Raw genomic sequence first — 23,911 nt, 5'->3', positions numbered from 1 at the left:
TTTAAATAATAGATTTTAAAATTATTATAGAAACATTTACTTTTTTAATTATATGTTAAATTTGAAGTTATAATTAACTTTAAAATTTGGTATATCTCTTAATTAATAATTTATTTAAAATAATTGATTAATAATTATAAATTTTTGCTATGAAAATTGAATTAGTTTTATAACCATGATTTTCCACGGGTTATAAACTAGTTAATTAATTTAACAAAGATAATATTTTGATTCTTTTACGGTTTAACCATTACTTTTTTTTTATTTCAATCAATAAAAGTTATATATATATATATATATATATATATATATATATATATATATATATATATAGAGAGAGAGAGAGAGAGAGAGAGAGAGAGAATTAGGTTCAAATGTTTCCAGCAAGTATAGTGTGCATGAATGCACCAATCACAATTTAGCAAATTATTTATTAATTAAATAAATTAATAAGGGTAAATTAGTAAATCTTGACTCTAAAATTATGGTAATTGAGATAAATGGGGGATTTGATTTAAAATCACCAAAATAAATATGTTGACCTAATAATCAAACCTTCAGATTTCTTCCATTCATCCGTCCTTCATAAATGTTCTTCCCCCTTATTAACCCTCTAACGATTGAAGAAGAGAGGAGGGTCAAACCTCATTCATACCCCTCCTGCGATTGAAAAAGAGAGGATGTCGGAGTTGGAATTATTTATCGGTAGTCGATTCTATTCCTATCATAGGTTGCATCACCATCAATCAATACCATTACCGCCTCCACATTTTCTCTTGTCCCTGATTATCAAAATACTGTTATTAGTGGGTTGAAGATGATGATTTGCTTTCCGTTCTTGCCTACCATTCTCGATTTCCAAGTATCGGTTTTTTTGGAGATATTTCCTTCATGTAAGTATTTTTTTCCAAGTCTTGGTACATTGTTGGCTCTTTACATACTTTTCTTCAACAATTTATCTTATCACTGGTTTTTTCATATGGCTTCTTGTTAGATCGACGTGGAAGTAGCTTAGATGCAATCACAAACATTGTATCATTAGAACTTGGTGATAATTCTGTTAAATGTATTGTTACTCATTTAATTTCTCTCTCAATTCAGACATGGTGATAATGATAAATAATGATTTCTTGAGTGTTTCAAATGGTGATAAATAACGAGTACAATGTAACAGGTTGAATTTGATAACACAATGACATCAGTGTATTCACTAGAAGCTGAGTTTGCAAGACTTTTATGGGTTTTTAGCATGAACTCTTATGAAATTCTCAAGGAACATAAAAACTTAATTGCTTGTAATTATAGGTAATTAATTAAGTATTTTGTTACTTAAACTTTTCCATCACCTCATTTGTTACTTAAACTTTTGCTTCCAATCACACTAAGCCTTTCATATGATTTTGGCTTGTTTGATGATAATGCCTAACATGTGTTTGTTGAAATGCCTAAAAGAGAATCTAAAGAATTTAACCTTGTGATATGCGTTTTGTAAGTCCTTTATACCTCTCTCTCCTTTTGTAATTTTGATTCTTTTGATTGGATAATTACCACAAATTTTTTATTATGGGTGTATCCTCATGAATATCAAGCACCAAAGGAATAATCTTTAATTAGTAGTAGTAGCAAAATCGCCTTGGTATCTAATATGATAAGGGTAATTCTGCCAGAATGGAATCTCGAATTCCAATTCTGTTAAAATGAAATCTTGGATTCCAATGCGTATGTTCTAATTTAACATAAGCATTGAATTTTGTATGAGCTATCATGTCTAAAACTTGTTATTTTTTCTGCACTTACTCATTAGTTTGTTCATTTTCTTCAATTTTTACATATGAGTTTTGGTGTAATTAACGACTTTCATTCTATTAGAATATAAATATTACATAAAACATGTGTTGCTACTAATTCTGACAGGATACATTTATACATGCTTTAGAATGTTTATGCAGATAGAAGAAAAGACTATGATTTTAGTGCATTATGTAATGTATTCTATTAGAGTGTATTTATATAAATGCATTCTGTTAGAATATCTTTGAGAATGTTTGTTAACAACAAATATATTTGTTTAACTGGTAAAAGCTACTAACGAGTAATGTATCTTATTCTTTCAGAATTGCATGGAGAATGAATTCAATATTGATTATACAAGAGAAATATTTAGATTCGAGTTCAACAACAAGTATATATGTGAAGATCAAGTTGATTATATGGACCATTGAAGAGGATTAAGTGTATTTTGTTCAATAATTGTATATTCAGGAATGTTATTTTCTAAGAATTGTATTCATTTTTTATGATATTCTGTTAGAATATGTATAACTATATTAAAATGAATAAGGATCTCAGTCTGTAAAAATATATATGATTTTGTATTTAATTTCAGATGTATATTAAGAATAAAATCATAGACCCAAGTTGGATGTATATAAATAATATCTTATTCTTAAATCATGTCAATTATCAAATATTAATGCATTGAAAATGTATTCTGCAAGAATAAAATCGAAAATATATTTACTAGTTTATGGTTTGCATTCTGTCATTCTAACAGAATAAAATCGGATTTTTAAATTTGAATTAATTCAAAATATTCAGATTTTTAAAAATAAAGGAATAAATTATCCCTTAAAATCCGGAAATTTCCTTTTTTTAATATAGGTAAATTCCAAAATACCCTTATGCTGAAAATTATGTGATTATATGGTGCATGTTAGCCTATTGTAATATCATAGACTTTCAGATCATGACCTTTGATTCTATTCCATCCGGTGGTCCAGATCAGTGCATTATGGCACACAATAATTAGTAAAAACAAAATAACCTAACCCTATATATATATATATATATATGGAAAAATGGAATATATGACTGTCATGTATGTAATATTAGGTATAAAACTAACAAAATTACATCATTTCGATTCAAAACTACGTAGCTTTCATACATATTCTAAAATTTAATATATTTTCTTTCCTATTTAACTGTTTTCCCTCGATCTAGATTCTAAAAAAACTAATTTCCTCCATTTTGACTTTAGTTTTATCACCTAAACGTTTTTTTTTTTTTTTTTTAAATCAGTCGGAATGTTCATCATGTTCAAAATGAGCACTTTTTTGATTTTAAATAATTATGTTCATTATGAGAATTTTTAAATATCTAACACTTGATACATGCTATATTTGAAAATAAAACTATTAGAGTCACGTCTGCAAATACTTCATACATTTATTTCCATTTTGTTATATTGTATTGGTATATTTGTTAGCTGCAATGAATTTTCTTTGATTATTTTTATTGGAGAGTGTGTATTCAGGAAATAATATAGGAATGGTAATATAAAATGGTAAAAAAATCATTTGAATGATATTTTTAATCAAAACTATCTAGTCTGGGGTAATTTGTGTGTTTGATCTCTAATTTATTTTTTTAACTCGGAATGTCTCTTTTGTTTGTTTTTGTCACGTACTTTATCTTAGTCTTACCTAAAAAGATTATTATTTAAATAGAGAAAATGATGGGTATGTAAGGTAAGGTGATGAGATGAGGTTGAGGTTGAGGTTGAAGTTGAGGTAGTGTTTATTTTACTAAATTAAAAAATCAAGGGCAAAATAATCTTTTTAGATAAGACAAAAAGCAAATACGTAACAATAACAATTTATAAGGGCTTTTCAAATTAAAAAAATAAATTAGAGATCAAACATGTAAATTATCCTAAACTATAATGACCTTTCGTGTAATTACTCTTTTGGATATTTTTATGATTTATATTGCTTTTTAACAAAAAGCCAAAGTTATAGACCTAAGTGTAAAATTAGTTTTATTTTTGTTTAAAGTAGCAAAGGTCTCCAACGTCCCTTTCTCCGTTTTTCTTTCTCTCTCAAATGTGTTCTCAGTGAAGCTTCTTTGCTGCTTCTCAGTTTTTACTTGTTTTCAGCTACTTTTTCTGATTGGATGTCTCCTTATCCATACACCCAACCACCCCACACACAAAATCCATGTAATTATTGAAAAAGAATTACTGTAGCTACTCATGCGAAGTTAGTTTCTATGGAACTTTGATGCGTTAGTTACTTGGTAAGTTCATAATCGTCTTCATCGTTTGTTATTCGATGATCGTATGAAGATTCACTAATCGAAGAAGATAAAGTTACTTTAAGGGTTTTGACTTTATGAATTTGAACTTTTCCGATGAAAACTAGATTGAATTTTAGAGTTTTAACGAATCTGAGATATTCGATGAACTCGGTTTCTTAAGGTCTTCGATTATTTTCTTACAATAACGACAAATTGAATAGAGTTGAAGCTCTTGCTTCAAAGATTCCTTAGTGAGTTTCGAAAATTTGTCCACTGTTTGACTGTGGATAGAAAGTTGATCTTTTGTTTTCTGGCCAAACATGTGCTACTTTAGGATAACTGAAAGCTTCTTTCTCTCTTTCTTTCTCTTTATCTAATCGAAGCTTATCTGATCAAAACTGTATTCTATATGATACTAATTGCTATAACAACAGGTGATTTAGAGTGAACTTAAGCTCTTCAGCAAGAAGAATCTGAAGAAACAATGGCTTACACTAGACGAGGATCTGATCAGCAGCCACCTGGCAGGCTGCTGAGAACTCAAACAGCTGGCAATTTAGGTGGTGAGGCTATGATGGATAGTGAAGTGGTGCCTTCATCTCTTGTTGAAATAGCACCTATTCTTCGTGTTGCTAATGAAGTTGAACCAAGTAACCCTAGGGTTGGCTATCTTTGTAAGTACTTATCTGTTTCTGTATCTGACTAGATGTTCTTATTCTTTTCAATAATCCATACTTGTCCATGATATTATTTTGGGACACATTCTTTTATGTTTTTAGCTTTAGCCTTGTGGTTGCAATTGGTTTAAGGGTTAAGAGTACAATGATAAAGCTACTTCATATTGTGATAAAATTAGGGCAAGTTATTATAAGTTGGATATCTTGTTACTTGTTAGTTTGTCTTGTAGTGCTAATAAATGCAATGATTTTTATAACCAAATGCTTCTTGTTCTCATTCTTTAGTAGGGTATATCATTAATTTTTTAGCTCACTTTTCTTGCTTTAATGCAAAGGCATCAAGAAACTTATCATATGCTTAATTAGGTCGATTCTATGCCTTTGAGAAAGCTCATAGACTAGATCCAACATCAAGTGGTCGTGGTGTTCGTCAATTCAAAACTGCTCTACTTCAACGCCTAGAGAGGGTATGTCTTCTCTTCTTTTCCATCAATTATATATATATATATATATATATATATATATATATATATATATTACTGTATTTCTTGAAATGATTCATGAGGTGAACCAACACGATATTATTATGTACTCATAAAATTTTGGCATTTCAATGCCATTAGTCAACAAGTTAGTATATAACGTTATCTAGAACTACTTGTATTATGCCAAAAAATCTTTTGAAACTTTAGACATTCCTCCATATCTCCCTATTCTACTAAAAGAGTCAATTTATTGCCACATGGCATCTCCATAGCATAAAAACTTTCAAAGTGAACTACCCATTATGCCCTTCAAGCTTTAAAACTTCTGAAATTTGAATTTCAAATAGTTATAATAAGTATGCGTTCATCAACATGAAATTAGGAACTCCAAATTTGATAGTCGGATCTCTCACTAAAATATCAATTTACAATCTAAATATTATTTGTTTTTTAATTTATTAGTTTTTATTTATGTACATAGGTTTGAATTTTGTTGTTTATTCTTTTATAGTGAGTCATTTACTATTTATTATTTTTGTTAATTAAGTTGTGAAGCCATGTTTTACACGGGTATTAATATTAACCTAGTTGATGCTTGTTTAACATTATTTCCTTTCTTATAGGTCAAACATATCATTGAAAATCTAATAATTATCCGAAATTTTCCATTTTTAGGAAGATCAAACAACATTAGCAGGGAGAACAAAGAGTGATGCTCGTGAAATGCAAAGCTATTATCGCCATTATTATGGAAAGTACATTCAAGCCTTACAAAATGCTGATAAAGCCGATCGGTAATCGTATCTCTTCAGGGGTATTTTTGTCTTTTTTGTATTTTTTCCATTTCTTGATTGTAGATGTTTTCTTGTGACATCAGTACGCGTCTTACAAAAGCTTATCAAACTGCTGCGGTTCTTTTTGAGGTATTAAAGGCTGTGAATCAGATAGATGGAGTTGAGGTGGCAAAGGAGGTAATATTGGATATTTTTCTTCTTTTAAGAAATTCATTTAATAAAGGTTTAATCTCATAAAAGACCTTATATTTTGTGTTTTTTCCCGTATTAAACCTCTTCTTTATTTTTTTCATGAAAAAGGCTTTGTATTTTTTTTTTTTTTTTCAATCTGGCACTTTTAGTCATTTTCTCCAAAAAAGGTGGGTTAATCTCCAAAAAGACCTAATATTTTGTGTTTTTTCTGGATTAAACCTCAAAAAGACCTTGTGTTTTCATATATTTTTTTCCGAAAAAGCCCTCAACATTGTATTTTTTTTTCCAAAAAAAACCCTCAACATCTAAATGCTTCCAAATAAACCCTCCACTTTTTTAGTTTTTCACGAAAAAACCCTCACATTTTACAATTTTTTTGGAAAAAAAATGACTAAAAGGGCCAAATTGGGAAAAAATGAAAAAAATACAGGGTCTTTTTCAGGCAAAAAGTAAATTTGAGGTTTAATCCGGAAAAAACTCAAAATATAAGGTCTTTTTTAAGATTAACCCTTAAAAAGTTGTAAAATGTGAGGGGTTTTTCAGGAAAAACTTAAAAAGTTGAATTTTTTCTTTCTTTCTTTGTTTTTTTTTTTTTGGAAAAAATACAAAGTTGATGGTCTTTTCAAAAAAAAATGAATAAGGTCTTTTTCATGAAAAAAATAAAGATAGATGGAAAAAACACAAAATATAAGGTCTTTTATGAGATAACCCTTTAATATAAACGTATATTTGTATATTATATGTAATTTTGGTGAATTATAATTATAGATATTGGAAGCAAACACAAAGGTTGAAGAGAAGACAAGAATGTATGCACCTTATAACATACTTCCACTTGATCCTGATAGTTCTAATCAAGCTATTATGACATATCCAGAGGTTTGCTCCAAAAATCTTTTACTTTTCCAATTCTACCCTTTTGCATTGTAAGGAATTATTTAATTTCTTATCGAATAAACTGAAGAACACACCATAATTTTTTGGATTTTGAAGCTATCAACAAATATTTACAGCTGGATATCCTATGTGGATGATGACATGGCATAAAAACTTGTTAACTTGTACCATGTCATTATAATTCAAATGAACTGGTTACCTATTACTATAATGGGTAACTTTTTTTTTTTTTTTTTTTTTTTAATTACAATGCTCTAATAAGGAATAATTTGAAAGTACAACACTGTAGTAAGAAAAAAATGTAAGTATAATGCTGTAATAAGGAAAAATTAGAAGCTACATTGCTATTTCTTGCATTTTTCCCATATTATTATAAAGGTCTAATTAGAAAGGAGAAACGAATAGTATACTTTTAGGTTTCATACTTTGGCCACAACAGTTTTGTATCTCGGCAGGTTTGGTCCCTGTGTAGAAAATAAATGGTTTTATGCAGAAAAGTCCCATTATTTTGGGAATTTTTTTGATAAAGTCCTAAATGATTTTTTTTGAACAGAAAAGTCCCATTATTTTAGGAGAATCACATAATCTGTCATTTCCTGTTAAAATAAAAAAAAGACTTTTTTGTTAATTTGGGCAAAATGTTAAATAATTGTGACTTTTCTGTTCAAAATTTTTTAAAGGACTTTATCAAAATAATGAGACTTTTTTCTGCATAAAACCCGAAAAGAAATTACAAAAACTGTCCTAATTTACAGAAAAGGTCCCTGTGCAGATTTTTTTTACAGCAACAGTCCATGTGTTTAAGACTTTTGTATGTTGGCAGGTTTGGTCCCTATGTAGAAAATAAATTACAAAAGTTGTCCCTGTAGTTTACATTTACAGAAAAGGCCCCTGTGCAAACAGAAACGATCCATGTGTTTAAAAAATTACAAAAATGGTCCCTGTCTACACTATTTCGTGGCTGCATTTTGCCCATATGTAATATAAGAGAGATTTTTACTTGTTGAATTTGTAGATACAAGCTTCTGTCTCTGCTCTCAGAAATACCAGAGGTCTACCATGGCCAAAAGGCTACAATAAAAAGGAAGATGAAGACATATTGGATTGGCTACAGGCTATGTTTGGTTTTCAGGTTTGTTGCTTTGTAATTCATACAATAAAATATGTTTTTTTTTTTGATGATTTTGGTGTAACTTTTATTGATTTTCAGAAAGATAGTGTCTCGAATCAAAGGGAACACTTGATCTTGTTACTTGCAAATGTTCATATTCGACAATTCCCAAAGACTGGTCAACAACCTAAGGTATTTTACTCCAGATTGTGGCATTGAATAGTTGTAAAAGTAAATTACAAAAATAGTCCCTGTTCTTTCTGTTTTTACCTTGTTTAGTCCAAGCTGAAGCCTCTTTCAATGTTGGTCCTTATTTCAAGGTTTCTTTTGGCCCTTATTTTCAAGGTCTCATATCAGTTTTGGTCCTTATTTCAAGATTCTGGGAACCAAACTCGATATAAAACCTTAAAATAAGGACCAAAATTTACAATTACTAAAGACTGGCCAACAATCTAAGGTCTTTTACTACAGAGTCTGGCTTTAAATATTTGTAAGAGTAAATTACAAAAAATAGTCACTGTGCTTTCTGATTTTTCCTGTGTTTAATCCAAACTGAAACTTTTTTCAGTTCTGGTCCTTCTTTCAATGTTTCATATCGATTTTTAGTCCATAGGACTTTCTTTTGGTTCTTATTTCAAGGTTTCATAGTCTGGTCCTTATTTCAAGATTCCAGGAAAATAAGGACCAAAACTGAAAGAAAACTTTCAGATTTTGTACTAAACACAGTAAAATCAGAGAATACAGGGACCATTTTCGTAATTTACTCTATTTTTAATGTACATACTTACATATTAATTCATTTCTGCTGACATTCTTGCAAATTGTTTTTTTTTTAATAGTTGGATGATGTGGCAGTTGATGAGGTGATGGATAAACTTTTTGAAAATTACCTGAAGTGGTGCAAATATTTGGGTCGCAAAGATAGTCTTACGTGAGTTTAATTTTCTTTGTGGTTATTTATTATTGACCCTTTGGTTTTTTAGTTTCACAATATTGTTGTATTTCAGGTTCCCAAATATTCAAAAAGAAAGGCAACAAAGGAAACTTTTATACATGGGTTTGTATCTTCTTATATGGGGTGAAGCTGCAAACTTGAGATTTATGCCTGAATGCCTTTGCTACATCTATCACCATGTATGCATTATTATGATCCTCTTATGCTCTTTCTAATACTCCTTTTATTCTTTTACATCAAGTAATTTTAGAAACCTTATTAACATTTTCATTTTTATTCGAGTAAATTACTATTTTGGTCCCTGAATATAGCTAATTATTTATATTTTGGTCCCAAAAAGGTTTTTTTTTTCTTTTCTTGCAATTTTGCTCCTTATTTGAGGTTTTTGTAAAGTTTTTGGTCCTTCTTCCCAGTAAAACAACTTTTTTGGTCCCTGTGTAGAGCTGATTTTTGCAATTTTGGTTCCAAAATTTGTCATTTCACCTTGGACACGGACCAAAAATATACAAAAGCCTCAAATAAGGACCAGCATTATTGAATTAATATTAGAAACCTTATTAAGCTTTTCATTTATAGTTGAGTAAATTACAATTTTGGTCCCTGAGTATAGCTAATTATTTAAATTTTGGTACCAAAAAGCTTTTTATTGCAGATCTTCTCCTTATCTGAGGTTTTTGTAACGTTTTTGGTCCCTCTTCCTAGTGAAATGACTTTTTTGGTCCCTGATTATAGCTGATTTTTGCAATTTTAGTCTCAAAAATTGTCATTTCACTTGGCATAGGGACCAAAAATGTACAAAAACCTCAAAAGGACCAACAGTATTGAAGTAATTTTAGAAACCTTATTAAGCTTTTCATTTATATTCGAGTAAATTACTATTTTGGTCCCTGAGTATAGCTAGTTATTTAAAATTTTGGTCCTAAAAAGCTTTTCTTGCAATTTTGCTCCTTATTTTGAGATTTTTGTAGCGTTTTTGGTCCCTCTTACCAGTAAAATGACCTTTTTGGTCCCTGAGTATAGCTGATTTTTGCAAATTTGGTCCCAAAAATTGTCATTTCACTTGGGACAGGGACCAAAAATATACAAAAAGCTCAAATAAGGACCAACATTGAAGTAATTTTAGAAACCTTATTTACCTTTCCATCTATATTCGAGTAAATTATAACTTTGGTCCCTAAGTATAGCTAATTATTTAAAATTTGGTCCCAAAAACCTTTTTATTGCAGTTCTTCTCCTTAGTTGAGTTTTTTGTAACGTTTTGGTCCCTCTTCCGAGTAAAATGACTTTTTTGGTCCCCAAGTATAGCTGATTTTTGCAATTTTAGTCCCAAAAATTGTTATTTCACTTGGCATAGGGACCAAAAATGTACAAAAACCTCAAATAAGGATCAACATCGAAAGAAATAGCTATTTTCAGTGTCCAAAAATGTAATTTACTTTTTATATTCACAGATGGCATTTGAACTTTATGGTTTGCTGGCTGGAAGTGTGAGTTCTGTAACTGGTGAGAATATTAAACCTGCATATGGAGGTGAAAAAGAGGCATTCTTGATGAAAGTTGTGACTCCTATCTACAATACAATTGCAAAGGTGTGTACATAAAGGTCTTTTAATTTCATGTAAGTTCTAGACTTACACTTCATAATTCTCATTTTATTGTTCCTTGTAGGAAGCTCATAAAAGCAAAGGAGGAAAGACAAAGCATTCTCAATGGAGAAATTATGATGATCTGAATGAGTACTTCTGGTATCTCATTTTTCATAAATCTTGAATCAAATTTCAATTTTTTTGTTAATTATGTTGCTAAGTTGATGTAACATTTTAGGTCAGTTGATTGTTTTCGCATAGGATGGCCAATGCGTGCTGATGCTGATTTCTTTCATGTGCCTGATGAAGTTAAAGAGGATGAGGTGAGTATTATTTTACTTTTAAAAAAAAAAAATAACTTCCTGTATCAGATTCTTATTTTAACCCATTTTGTTTATTTATTGTCAGGTGGAAAAACCTACTGGTAGTAGGAGGTGGGTAGGGAAGATCAATTTTGTTGAGATAGATTCATACTGGCATATATTTAGGAGTTTTGATAGGATGTGGAGCTTTTTCATTTTATGTTTACAGGTAATCTTATTGTTTTTTTTTTTTTTTTTTTTTTTTTTTTTGTGTGTTATAAGTTATAATGCTTTCTTTAGCTTTGTTATATTGACAATAATTTCTCTCATGGCTAACATAAACTACCAACTGAAGGCAATGATTATTATAGCATGGAATGGATCTGGTAAACTAGGCTCTGTATTTGATGGAGAAGTGTTCAAGAAAGTTTTGAGCATCTTCATAACAGCAGCAATTTTGAAACTTGGACAAGGTAACTAACTAATCACATACTCTGTTTGCAGTATCGATTTTGACTTTTTCAAGTCAAACCTAATAGGTCTACCAATTCATATAAAAAAACTTAGCAAAGGTCTACAAATACACATTCACTTTATCACCATGAAGACTCTTACTGTTGGAAAAATGTCTATAACTCTAATACAACTATTGTTGTTCCCTTTTCCAGCTGTCATTGATCTGGTGATGATGTGGAAAGCAAGGTTTAGCATGTCATTTCACGTGAAGCTTCGATACATATTGAAGACACTTTCAGCAGCAGCTTGGGTCATAGTTTTACCAATTACATATTCTTATAGTTTGAACAATCCTTCTGGATTTGGTCAAACCATGAAGAGTTGGTTTGGAAGTGGACCAAGTTCCCCTTCTTTGTTCATTTTAGCAATTGTTGTTTACTTGTCTCCAAACATGCTTTCAGCATCATTATTCCTCCTACCTTTTTTCCGTAGAAAACTAGAGAGATCAAATTACAGAATTGTCAGATTCATCATGTGGTGGTCACAGGTACACAAAAAACCTTCCAAAATATAAATTTTTTATATTTAAAATTGTTATATTTTTGTTGTTCAAAACCCCCCAATCATTTAATTGCACTAAATAGGTCTCTAATGTGTTTTCAATTACACCATGCGATCCTATGTGGCATCCTACGTGGCGTACAATTGGCAAAACGGTTCAAATTGTGTCCATGTGGCAATCCGCATGGACGCCATGTGGACATATAATGTGAACATTTTGTTTCCATGATGCCACTTAGGTCAATGGTGTAACTGAAAACACATTAGATGTTTAGTGAGATATTGAGTAAAATTAAAAGATTAGGGACTTAAATAGCAAAATGGGAATAATTGGTTGCTAAATAGTGACATTAACCATTCAGAATATTGTTTTTAACAGTTTTTAAAAAATTGCAGCTTCCACTTTATGTGGGGAGGGGAATGCATGAAGATCCTCTTTCCCTAATCAAGTAGGACTTCCTTAATAAAATCATATTTGCATATTGGCTGAAATTGTTATATATATAACTATATATACTTAAAAATGTTCTTTATTAGGTACACATTCTTTTGGGTTATCCTCTTAGTGGCAAAGTTAGCTTTCAGCTACTACTTAGAGGTGTTTCTCATGTTCTTAAATCTTTTTCTTCCAACACTTATCTACACTTGTTATAGTCTTAGTGAGAATAATTTATTTATTTATTTATATTTTTTCTTATATTACAGATAAAGCCTCTAGTGGGTCCTACAAAAGCAATTATGAATGTTCACATAAGACGTTACCAATGGCATGAGTTCTTCCCCCAAAGTATGTTTTTGTGCATATAATAAACATGACCATTAGTAATTAGTTACACCATGAAATGAAGTTGATTATGATTTCCACATTGTTTTTTCCTCTTTTCAGCTAGCAACAATCTTGGTGTTGTCATTGCACTTTGGGCTCCTATCATTCTTGTATGTTACTTTTACTTTTATTTATTTTCTTCTATCACTTTCCTCTAAGTTTTTAAACTGGAACTTTTAATTTTATCTTCAACAGGTATATTTCATGGATACACAAATTTGGTATGCTATCTTTTCAACTATATTTGGTGGTTTCTATGGTGCATTTAGGCGTCTTGGAGAGGTTGGTATTTTAAATTTTAACTATTTCTTACATCTTGTTTCTGTTTTTTTTATTTTGTTTTCTTATTTGTCAAATGTTTTCTTCTTTTTTCAGATACGAACACTGGAAATGTTGAGAAGTAGGTTTGAACAACTGCCATTTGCTTTTAACAAATGGTTAATTCCAGCAGAAAATAGTGAAAAGACTAAAAAGGGACTCAAGGCTACTCTATCACGTAGAATCACTAAGGTTAAATTTTATCATCTTCTCATTAGTAACCAACTACAAAGTACACATTCTTTTGACTTTGACTTTTCTTATACTTATCACTGTATGTATCTATTTCAGAACACATCTGATAAAGGTGAGGCAGCAAGGTTTGCTCAAATGTGGAATAAAATCATTACAAGTTTCAGAGAAGAGGATTTGATAAATGACAGGTTTTGTTCTACAGGATTTAAATCATTTCATACTTTCATATCACTTAAAAAACCTTTTTTTTTTTACTGGTTTCTACATGGATTTTGTTATGGCTATTAGTGAAAAGGCTCTGTTACTCATGCCATACTGGACAGATGTTGATTTGGATCTCATTCAGTGGCCTCCATTTTTGCTTGCTAGCAAGGTTTCTTACTCATTCCATATGATGTTCTTTTTATCAATCTTTTAGGGAATATATATTATATATTAAATATATATATTGACATCTTTAATGGTGATTTTGCAGCTTCCTATAGCATTGGATATGGCAAAAGACAGTAATGGGAGGTACTCTGAACTGAAAAAGAGGCTGAATTCAGACAGTTATATGGACTATGCAGTTCGCGAATGCTATGCTTCATGCAAAAATATTCTCAATTTTCTTGTTTTAGGGGATCGTGAAAAGAAGTATGTAAATAAATTACCATTCTAGTCCTTTCACTATTGAATATTGATTTGTTCATTATAGCATTCTACTTTGAAAATCTTCTCAATTATAGCAACATCATCGGATAAAAAGCAACAAAAGTATGTTGCTATTTCTTCATTTAGCCTTGTTTTATATTTGACTAATTTGCCCTTTAATGTGGTTTGACTATTTTCAGTGTTTTGACTGAGATATTCAACACGGTTGACACGCTCATAGGCAAGGGAGATCTTTTAAATGAGTTTGATATGCGGGCCCTACCTAGCCTCACTTTTCAATTTGTTAAGCTTATTGAGTTTTTGGTAAGTAAACTACTTAAAACTTCAGTAACATATTTTTTTTAAAGATATTTGCTTAATTCACAATCTTTTTTTTTCTACAGATGAAAAATGAAGAAGGGGACAAGGATGGTGTTGTAATTGTATTACTTAATATGTTGGAGATTATGACAAGAGACATAATGAGGGATGCACCAATTTCTAGGTTAATTCTCAAGTTGCATAATTGACATTCCTCAATAACTATTATTAATTAATTAGTTAATTAATTAAATTCTTTTGCTTCCCAAATACAGTTTGATGGAATCAAACCATGGTGGTGCTTATGGAAACCAAGAAGCTCAACAAGATAAACAATATCAGAAATTCTTTGCAGCTCTTAATTTTCCTGTTACAAAAGAAATAGATGCTTGGAAAGAGAAAGTGAGTTTTTACTCCAAACATTTATCTTATTTCATTATTTGTAAACCATGTTTTTATTAATATTGTTTCCAGATAAGAAGGCTTCATCTGTTGCTTACTGAAAAGGAATCTGCTATGGATGTACCTTCAAACATAGAAGCCAGAAGGCGAATCTCTTTCTTCTCAAATTCATTGTTTATGGATATGCCTAAAGCACCCAAAGTTAGAAACATGATATCTTTCTCGTAAGTTTACTTTGTACCTTATTTACTATTTAATAAATATAATCAGAAAATAAACGTCATTTGGAACACTTATAATACATCCTTTGATTATTGTGATCTAGACACTTCCATTTGTGGGTCTCGTATATAGTTAGCAAGTCAAAAACAATATTTATATAAACTAGCATTTGAGGTAAATCACAAAATAGATATTGCTCAAAAACAATATTTATAGAAACTAGCATTTGTGATCTAGACACTTCCATTTGTGGGTCCTGTATATAGTTAGCAAGTCAAAAACAACATTTATAGAAACTAGCATTTGGCGTATTAGCTGAAAAGCTAGCTGCTAGCTGAAAAACTAGATGATAAAAAATGGTGTTTGGTAAACCTAGCTGAAATATATAAAATGACATAAAAGGACATTTAGAAACTAGCATTTGGCGTATTAGTTGAAAAGCTAGCTGCTAGCTGATAACTGAAAAACTAGCTGATAAAAAATGGTGTTTGGTAAAACTAGCTGAAATATATAAAATGACATATAAAAGAACGTGTTTCTATAATTAATTAAGGGGTATATTTGGTAAAATTTTAAAAAGCTAGTCTAAGTAGCTTTTTAAAAAGCTAGCTTATAAGCTACTTTTTGGCTTGTCAAACATGACAACTTAAAAAAGCTCAAAAAATAAGCTAGCTGTAGCATGCCAAACGCAACCTAAATGCAAGAAATAACTCTATACTTTCCATTTTTTTTTTTATTATAATATCATACATTCATATTATTTCTTACTAGAGCGTTATACTTAAAAAAATTTACATAATATAGGAGAAGGTAACCTTAGATTGAGATTTTGATGATATGACACAAATTAACAGGTTTTAATGTCATCTTATTGCTCACATAGGAGATAAAGTTATAGAACACTTTGGCCTAAAATTTTCTTTTACCAATTTTCAAGAATGAATATATTCTTTTTCCTATCCTTTTGCTATAATGGATAGAGTTTACAAAGTACAATGCTTTAACAATAAATCATATAAAAGTAGTATTTTGCATTTTGGGAAAAACACATATTGATATTCTTTTTGTACTACTTTTTCTATCTAAGGGTTCTTACTCCCTACTTCAATGAGGATGTTCTTTTCTCAATGGATGCATTGGAAAAGCCAAATGAAGATGGAGTTTCTATCCTTTTTTACTTGCAGAAAATTTTCCCAGGTCAGTTTACTTTATTTATTTATTTATTTTTGTCATTAAATCCATGTGATATGATTCTAAGTAAATATATATATACAGATGAATGGGAGAATTTTCTAGAAAGGGTGGGATACAAACATGAAGATGAAATGAAAGGTAATCCAGAAATGGAAGAAGAGCTTCGCCATTGGGCATCATATAGAGGCCAAACGCTAACTAAAACTGGTATTTATATTTATATGATCTTTTGATGAATTTTGAATTTTGAATTTTGAAATTTGAGAAATAAATGATTATCATCTTCTGTTTTAAATTTGTCTGAAAATTAGTTAGAGGCATGATGTACTATCGACAAGCATTGGAACTTCAGACTTTCCTTGACATGGCAAAAGATGATGGTAAGTATATAAGCTTGTGTTTGGTATGATGGAATTGGAGAAGGAATGGAATTGACCATTCCATTCCTTCGTCTTTCAATTCCATCCGACTAAACTCTTTCTCTTTGTTCCCTTGGTATTTAACATTAGCATGCTATATAAATCATTTATTCCATTGGAATGAAAAAAGTTGTTTGATTTGCTTGATGGAATAGAATCTTTGATTCCTTCCATTTCTTTAATTTTCATTCCTTAGGCTTGTTTTTTTTTTTTTTTTTTTTTTAAATTGCATTTTAAGTTTTCAACCCATTCTTATTTTTAAATTTAGTGTTAATCTCATAAAAGACCTTATATTTTTTGTTTTTTCCAGATTAAACCTCAACTTTATTATTTGCCTAAAAAAGACCTTATATTTTTTACGGAAAAAACCCTCAACTTTTTTTTTTCTAGAAAAACCCTCAACCTTCTAACCTTTCCCAAATAAACCCTCAACTTTTTAGTTTTTCTCGAAAAACCCTCACATTTTACAATTTTTTTTTTTTGGATAAAAATGACAAAGGGTTAGATCGGAGAAAATGAAAAAAATACAAGGTCTTTTTCAGGAAAAAATAAATTTGAGGTTTAATCCAGAAAAAAACACAAAATATAAGGTCTTTTATAGTGGCATAAAATATTTCACAATTTTGTTTTTTTTTTTTTCTAAAAGTAACGAGAGAATATTTTTTCTTTATTATAATCTTATTTGGGTATTCATGTTTGTTCACTTTACTAGTTTTGTAAATAACGAAATGTAATGACTTATTCCATTCCTTCGTCTTTCAATTCCTTTCAACTAAACTGTTTCTCTTTGTTCCCATGGCTTTTTTCATGGTATTTAACATTAGCATGTCATATAAATCATACAATATCTCCCTCTGTCTCGTTTTTTTTTTTTTTTTTAGAATTGATGAAAGGTTACAAAGCTGCTGAATCCAACACTGAAGAATATCTAAGCAACAATAGATCATTATGGACACAATGTCAAGCAGTGGTTGATATGAAGTTCTCATATGTGGTTTCATGCCAACAATATGGAATCCAGAAAAGAGCAGGCCTTGCTCATGCTCATGACATTCTCAGACTCATGACAACGTATGAATCATCAAATTTATTATATGTTTAAATGCAATAATAGAATCATGATTTTTTTTTTGTATTGTATGTTCTAACATGTTTGTTTTTTTTGTATATGGTTACATTGATGATCAGATATCCTTCTCTTCGTGTTGCTTTCATTGATGAGGTTGAAGAAACCAGCAATGAAAAAACAAAAAAAGTGGTGGACAAAGTTTCCTTTTATTCAGTTCTTGTGAAAGCTGTTCCAAAGTCTGCTGATTCCTCTGATCCAGTTCAAAACCAAGATCAGGTACACAAGGGCATTTTCGTCCATGTGCTGCTTAGTTGATTCTTTTATTTTTTGTATTCTTTCCTTTTTAGTCCATATTACACTCTTTCATTACGTTTTTGGTCCCTCTCACTCACATTGTCAATTTCATCCTGTTAACCCCATTCTCATGCCTTGTACACAAGGGCATTTTGGTCTTTTCCTTGAGGTGGGTGGTACTAGTAGAATTGTCTTCCTGGATTTTTTAATATCATTAAAGTTCGAATCAGGGAAGCTCTTCCATATGAACATATGGCCATTGTACAAGCGAAAAGACCAAAATGCCCTTATGTGGAACTCAAGTGAATGAGCCTAACAGTCTGAAACTGAAGGGACAAAAAACACCATGAAACAGTAAAATAAGGACCAAAATGGTCCAAAACCAAAAATCTGTTAAAAGGTTAAATAAAACTTGTGTTGTATAAGATTTATATATATATATATATATATATATATATATATATATATATATATATATATATACACTGAAGTGACAATTTATTTATTTATTATTTATTATTTTTTTTCAGGTTATATATCGTATAAAACTTCCGGGACCCGCGATACTGGGAGAGGGAAAACCAGAAAACCAAAACCATGCAATAATATTTACACGTGGAGAAGGCCTACAAACAATTGATATGAACCAAGTACCTATGCTTTCAATTTTTTCTTATTAATTAATTACACTCTTTTATTTAAATTAGCTTAATATTTATTGTCATATATAAATTCAACAGGATAACTACATGGAAGAAGCATTTAAAATGAGAAATTTGCTTCAAGAGTTTCTTGTCACACATGGCGTCCGGACCCCAACTATCCTTGGCCTCAGGGAACATATTTTCACTGGCAGGTAAATAACATTTTTTTTTTTTTGGTTTATTTATTAATATTAAGTATTAACCTTTTTTTAACTATGCTTTCAGTGTTTCTTCTCTTGCGTGGTTTATGTCAAATCAAGAGACAAGTTTTGTAACCATTGGACAAAGATTATTAGCCAACCCCTTAAAGTAAGCTTTACAATCTTTTTACATTATGTTGAAAAATAGTTTTAATACCAATTTTACCCCTGCTCATTTCAGAGTGAGATTCCACTACGGGCATCCAGATGTATTCGATAGACTATTTCACCTAACCAGAGGTGGTGTCAGCAAAGCTTCCAAAATCGTTAACCTCAGTGAAGACATCTTTGCAGGCATGTCGTTTCTTCTTTTATATTTCATTTTTATATATTTTTTTCACATTTTTAATATTTCATTATTTCTCAGGTTTTAATTCTACATTACGTGGTGGAAATGTTACTCATCATGAATACATACAAGTTGGAAAAGGAAGAGATGTTGGTTTGAATCAGATCTCATTGTTTGAAGCAAAGATTGCAAATGGAAATGGAGAACAGACAATGAGTCGAGATATTTATAGACTTGGACACCGTTTTGATTTCTTTCGCATGCTCTCTTGCTACTTCACTACTGTTGGATTTTACTTCAATACATTGGTAAGATTCTAAAGTTGAATTCAACGAAGCATATACAAATGGAACCATAAACTTGTGTTCTATTCTATCTCAGGTAACTGTGCTTATTGTATACGTGTTTCTCTACGGACGCCTATACCTTGTTCTAAGTGGACTCGAAAGAGAATTAAGCACAAACAAACAAGTCGTAAACGACAAACCCCTTCAAGTCGCTCTCGCATCCCAATCCTTCGTCCAAATCGGCTTCCTCATGGCGCTTCCAATGATGATGGAAATCGGCCTCGAACGCGGTTTCCACAAAGCCCTAACTGATTTCATCCTCATGCAACTCCAACTCGCCTCCGTCTTCTTCACCTTCTCCCTCGGCACCAAAACGCACTACTACGGCCGGACTCTCCTCCACGGCGGCGCACAGTACCGTGCCACAGGCCGTGGATTCGTCGTCTTCCACGCCAAATTCGCCGAAAACTACCGACTCTACTCACGCAGCCATTTCGTGAAAGGAATCGAGCTTTTGATTTTGCTTGTTGTGTATGAGGTTTTTGGGCAATCGTATAGGGGATCGGTTGCGTATATTTTGATTACGATTTCGATGTGGTTTATGGTGGGATCGTGGCTTTTTGCACCGTTTTTGTTTAATCCTTCGGGGTTTGAGTGGCAGAAGATTGTGGATGATTGGACTGATTGGAGTAAGTGGATTAGTAATAGAGGGGGAATTGGGGTTTCGGTGGATAAGAGTTGGGAGTCGTGGTGGGAGAAAGAACAGGAACATCTTGTGGCGTCTGGGGTTAGGGGGACTGTTATGGAGATTTTGTTGGCGTTGAGGTTTTTTATTTATCAGTTTGGACTTGTGTATCATTTGAGTTTGACTGAGAGTAAAAGTTTTCTGGTATGTGATTTGTGATTGTGTTATTTTTGGTTGATTGATAGTTGGTGATTTTTTGATTGTTTGGATTTTGTTTTTGTTTGTGTAGGTTTATGGGATTTCGTGGCTTGTGCTCATTGGAGTATTACTCGTAATGAAGGTAATATATTTTGAATAGATTTAACATAAGAAAGTAAAGTTTACAAGATATATTTTATTTTATTTTATTTACTAGGCTAAATTCAATCAAAGACGACGTGGTTTGAATTTTTTCTTTCGGTTTAACTATGGAAAAATATTCTCTGGTTTAATCACCAAGACTTTTGATTTTTTTTTTTTTTTTTTTTAAACAAAAAACTCTACATGAAACTTTGAATTCTAGAAAACACATTATAGTTTGCCATTTCTTCAGTTTAACTTTAACCATAGGAAGATTTTATATATATATATATATATATATATATATATATATATATATATATATATATATATATATATATATATATATATATATATTATTTTTTGTGATTTAACCATTATAGTTTGGATGTTTTTTTAAAATAACTTCAACTAGAAATTTTCTCAATTTTCTCTCTTCAGTTTTATTTATTTATTTTTTTGTGATTTAACAATTATAGTTTCAAAAAAAAAATTTAAGTAACTTTAACAAGAAATTTTTTTCCAACGATCTCTTTTTGCAATGCATTACCAAGAAATACTTACAGTGGTTTTTTCGAAAAAAAATAAAATAAATAAATAAACTAATTGGTTATCCAGAAAAAAATCTTTCGTTGATTAAACCAAAAAAAAGTCAAAATATAGTGGTTTTTATGGAATCTGGCATAATTATTAATACAAAGCAAACATTATATTAAGAAAAATATAATACATATGATTAATGTGTAGTTTGTAATGTTAATTATTTCATAATTAAGTAATATATTAATTTATATATAATCCTTGAAAAAACGTGGTCTCTTTTTAGCTTTAATCTATGAAACATTTATATATAAAAATTCAAACCTATAAGTTTTTTGACCAACATATGAAATCTGTTTGACTTTTTACATCTAATTTCAGGCCATGTCATATTGGAGAAAAACCCTTAGCGCTGATTATCAACTTCTCTTCCGATTAATCAATGGTTTCATAGTTGTTGCATTTGCTTCTACTCTAATCACATTGGTTGCACTTCCACACATGACAATCAAGGACATAGTCGTATGCATCCTCGCCTTCCTCCCTACTGGCTGGGGACTACTTCTGGTTAGTATTTTTTTTCTTAACCGTATTTACAAAATCACCCCTCAGCAGAATTCTCCAATTTTTGCTGACGTGGCAGGGTTATATTACTATTAGTGATGTTAATCGGTGTTGTTTATCTGTTGTTAGATATCACAAGCTTTGAGGCCATTTTTGCGAAGATCTGGACTGTGGTCATCGATTAGAACCCTAGCACAATACTATGAGATAATCATGGGGTTACTTTTATTCACCCCGGTTGCATTTCTTGCATGGTTTCCATTTGTGTCAGAATTCCAAACACGTATGCTTTTCAATCAAGCGTTCAGTAGAGGTCTACAGATATCTCGTATTCTTGGTGGTGGACAGAAGAAAGATCGGTCTTCTGACAACAAGGAGTAAATACATTTATGTAAATTGCATACGTGAATTAAGATGTGAGTTTTTATTTGTAAGATGTATAGTAATCTTATGTTTTTATTTTTCTTGCCTATTGAGTTGAGTTGTTATTGAATAAATTTTGTAAATATGGGAAGTGGGATTTGTATCCAAGTGTATATTTCTTATTATGTATGTGGTGTTGTAGGTTAGGACATGGTTTATGTACTTTCTAAGACTATAGGGGGACTTTTACGGATTTAATATGGATCAAATATGTTGAAAACATTATTCTAACAAACAATCGAATCCCTAACATCATTCAAATTTGAAATAATCAATGGATTAGATAATTAAACTTCATTTCATCAAATAAAGTTCAATTCTAACTTATTGAGTTATTGAGTATTTGCAATTGCTTGGACATAAGGTTTGAAATATATGTTCTTGATGTATTTAGTAACTTTTCTTTTTAAACCTTCTCTTGTAATGTTTGCTCAAAAAATAATTAACATATCCTTGTTTACAATCATAATTCAAAATTAAAAGGGAAGTGATTCGTCCAAAATAATTTTTTTCCCTGTACATAGTAATTTAGGGTTCTTGATTAATTTTCATCTAGCTAATTAATCTCTTAATCCTTGCCGACCAACATTAGTGCTAACGTCAAATGTTTTTTTTTTTTTTTTAAACCGTGAGAATTAGTAAAAAGCAAAGCTTAAACTACATATGTAAGAAATAAACTAGAAATTAGGGGTGTAATTGGTATGGTATCAATTCATTTTTCTCTAAATCATGTACTGTACCAACTATAACCGGTATAAAAAAAATTGCTACCGGTACCGTACCAAGTATACTTGGTACCAATTTATTTGGCTACCAACAAGTTTGGTTGGTGCAAATTGGTAATGGTATATACCAACTTCTTTTAATTTTCTATTATAAGATTTAAAAATAAGCAAAGACATCGGGATTTTGATGTGTAGTATAGAAATTAGTTATGTAGTTCTTTTAGTTTACAAAAGAATTCTACTGAAGTAATGCTAAAGTAACGTTTTAATATTGTGCTTTAACGTGGTAATAACTATTGACTAATATGACCAAATGACTAATATAATGTTAATAAAACTGTAAACACTAAATACAATTAACAGTTGATATATATATATATATATATATATATATATATATATATATATATATATATATATATATATATATATATATAGGGCTAGGTTATTTTGTTTTTTACATTTATTGTGCGCTAGAATGCACCAATAGAAATTTAGTAAATTAAATAATTATTTAATTAAATAATTATAGATATTAAATGATTTCCATAATTATATGTATATTAAATGATATCCATAATTATAATTCTCTTTTTATAGAAACTAATTAAATCCGTCGTTAATACCAGCAATAACATTCTTTCAGAATGAATTTGTATCTAAGTTTCTATATATGAGTTCGTACTTTGTTTCAAGACTCAATCACTTAAAATACAATAAAGTTGTATGTAATATGAAGAACGAGAGTGTATTCTACTAGAATACACTCTCATTCTTCTAGATATGAATTTATTCTGAAAGAATATTATTGTTGACATTAATGACGAATTTAATTAGTTTCCATAAAAATGAGTTATAACTATAATATACATATAATTAATACTAAATTTTTATTGGTGCATTCTAGCACAAAATAGATGTGAAAAACATTTGAACCTACCTATATATATATATATATATATATATATATATATATATATATATATATATATATATATATATATATATATATATATATATAAATGAATTGGTTGGTACGGTATTACCATGGTATTCCAATTTTTGTACCATTACCGTACCAACATTGATCAATTGGTATGATACTACCAACCAAACATGTTGGCTACCAAATATATTGGCTCCCAAGTTTCTTGGTTCGGCTGGTAACA

The 23,911-nt window shown here is 30.3% G+C and overlaps 1 protein-coding gene across 3 annotated transcripts; it reads left to right on the top strand.

Annotated features, from left to right (window-relative positions):
* The first annotated feature begins 3,857 nt into the window (after positions 1-3,857).
* Positions 3,858-22,142, top strand: LOC145040990 (callose synthase 2-like). 3 transcript variants are annotated; one of them, XM_078988875.1, is made up of 43 exons: positions 3,859-4,077; positions 4,512-4,751; positions 5,121-5,221; positions 5,915-6,033; positions 6,117-6,210; positions 6,994-7,104; positions 8,138-8,254; positions 8,333-8,425; positions 9,073-9,164; positions 9,241-9,367; positions 10,640-10,777; positions 10,857-10,933; positions 11,013-11,097; positions 11,183-11,305; positions 11,432-11,549; positions 11,745-12,079; positions 12,490-12,542; positions 12,631-12,691; positions 12,799-12,880; positions 12,980-13,029; positions 13,115-13,201; positions 13,295-13,429; positions 13,529-13,620; positions 13,721-13,805; positions 13,908-14,068; positions 14,266-14,389; positions 14,470-14,570; positions 14,662-14,788; positions 14,861-15,012; positions 16,098-16,207; positions 16,286-16,411; positions 16,516-16,584; positions 17,505-17,694; positions 17,812-17,968; positions 18,517-18,636; positions 18,727-18,842; positions 18,916-18,999; positions 19,072-19,184; positions 19,258-19,487; positions 19,561-20,355; positions 20,441-20,491; positions 21,412-21,597; positions 21,724-22,142. In XM_078988875.1, the coding sequence occupies exons 2-43, from the start codon at positions 4,562-4,564 to the stop codon at positions 21,973-21,975; spliced, it is 5,829 nt and encodes a 1,942-aa protein (XP_078845001.1). In that variant the 5' UTR covers positions 3,859-4,077; positions 4,512-4,561; the 3' UTR covers positions 21,976-22,142. The 3 variants fall into 3 exon arrangements, with proteins under 3 accessions (XP_078844993.1, XP_078845001.1, XP_078844998.1); XM_078988867.1 differs by having other exon boundaries at positions 3,858-4,077; positions 13,295-13,620; XM_078988872.1 differs by having other exon boundaries at positions 16,098-16,411.
* Positions 22,143-23,911: the final 1,769 nt, after the last annotated feature.

Source organism: Lactuca saligna, chromosome 1 (assembly GCF_052625555.1).
Source record: "Lactuca saligna cultivar CGN05327 chromosome 1, ASM5262555v1, whole genome shotgun sequence".
In the NCBI taxonomy this organism is placed as follows: Eukaryota; Viridiplantae; Streptophyta; class Magnoliopsida; order Asterales; family Asteraceae; genus Lactuca; species Lactuca saligna.
Note: the sequence above shows the minus strand (reverse complement) of the source record. Positions and strands in the feature narration are given on the sequence as shown.

What these genes read in the sequence shown, in the direction of transcription:
- LOC145040990 (XM_078988867.1), top strand. Translation starts at nt 4,562, where the DNA reads ATGGCTTACACTAGACGAGGATCTGATCAGCAGCCACCTGGCAGGCTG. An exon ending in GAACATATTTTCACTGGCAG is followed by an intron (nt 18,843 to 18,915) that starts GTAAATAACATT and finishes CTATGCTTTCAG; the next exon opens with TGTTTCTTCTCTTGCGTGGT. An exon ending in CTGAGAGTAAAAGTTTTCTG is followed by an intron (nt 20,356 to 20,440) that starts GTATGTGATTTG and finishes TTGTTTGTGTAG; the next exon opens with GTTTATGGGATTTCGTGGCT.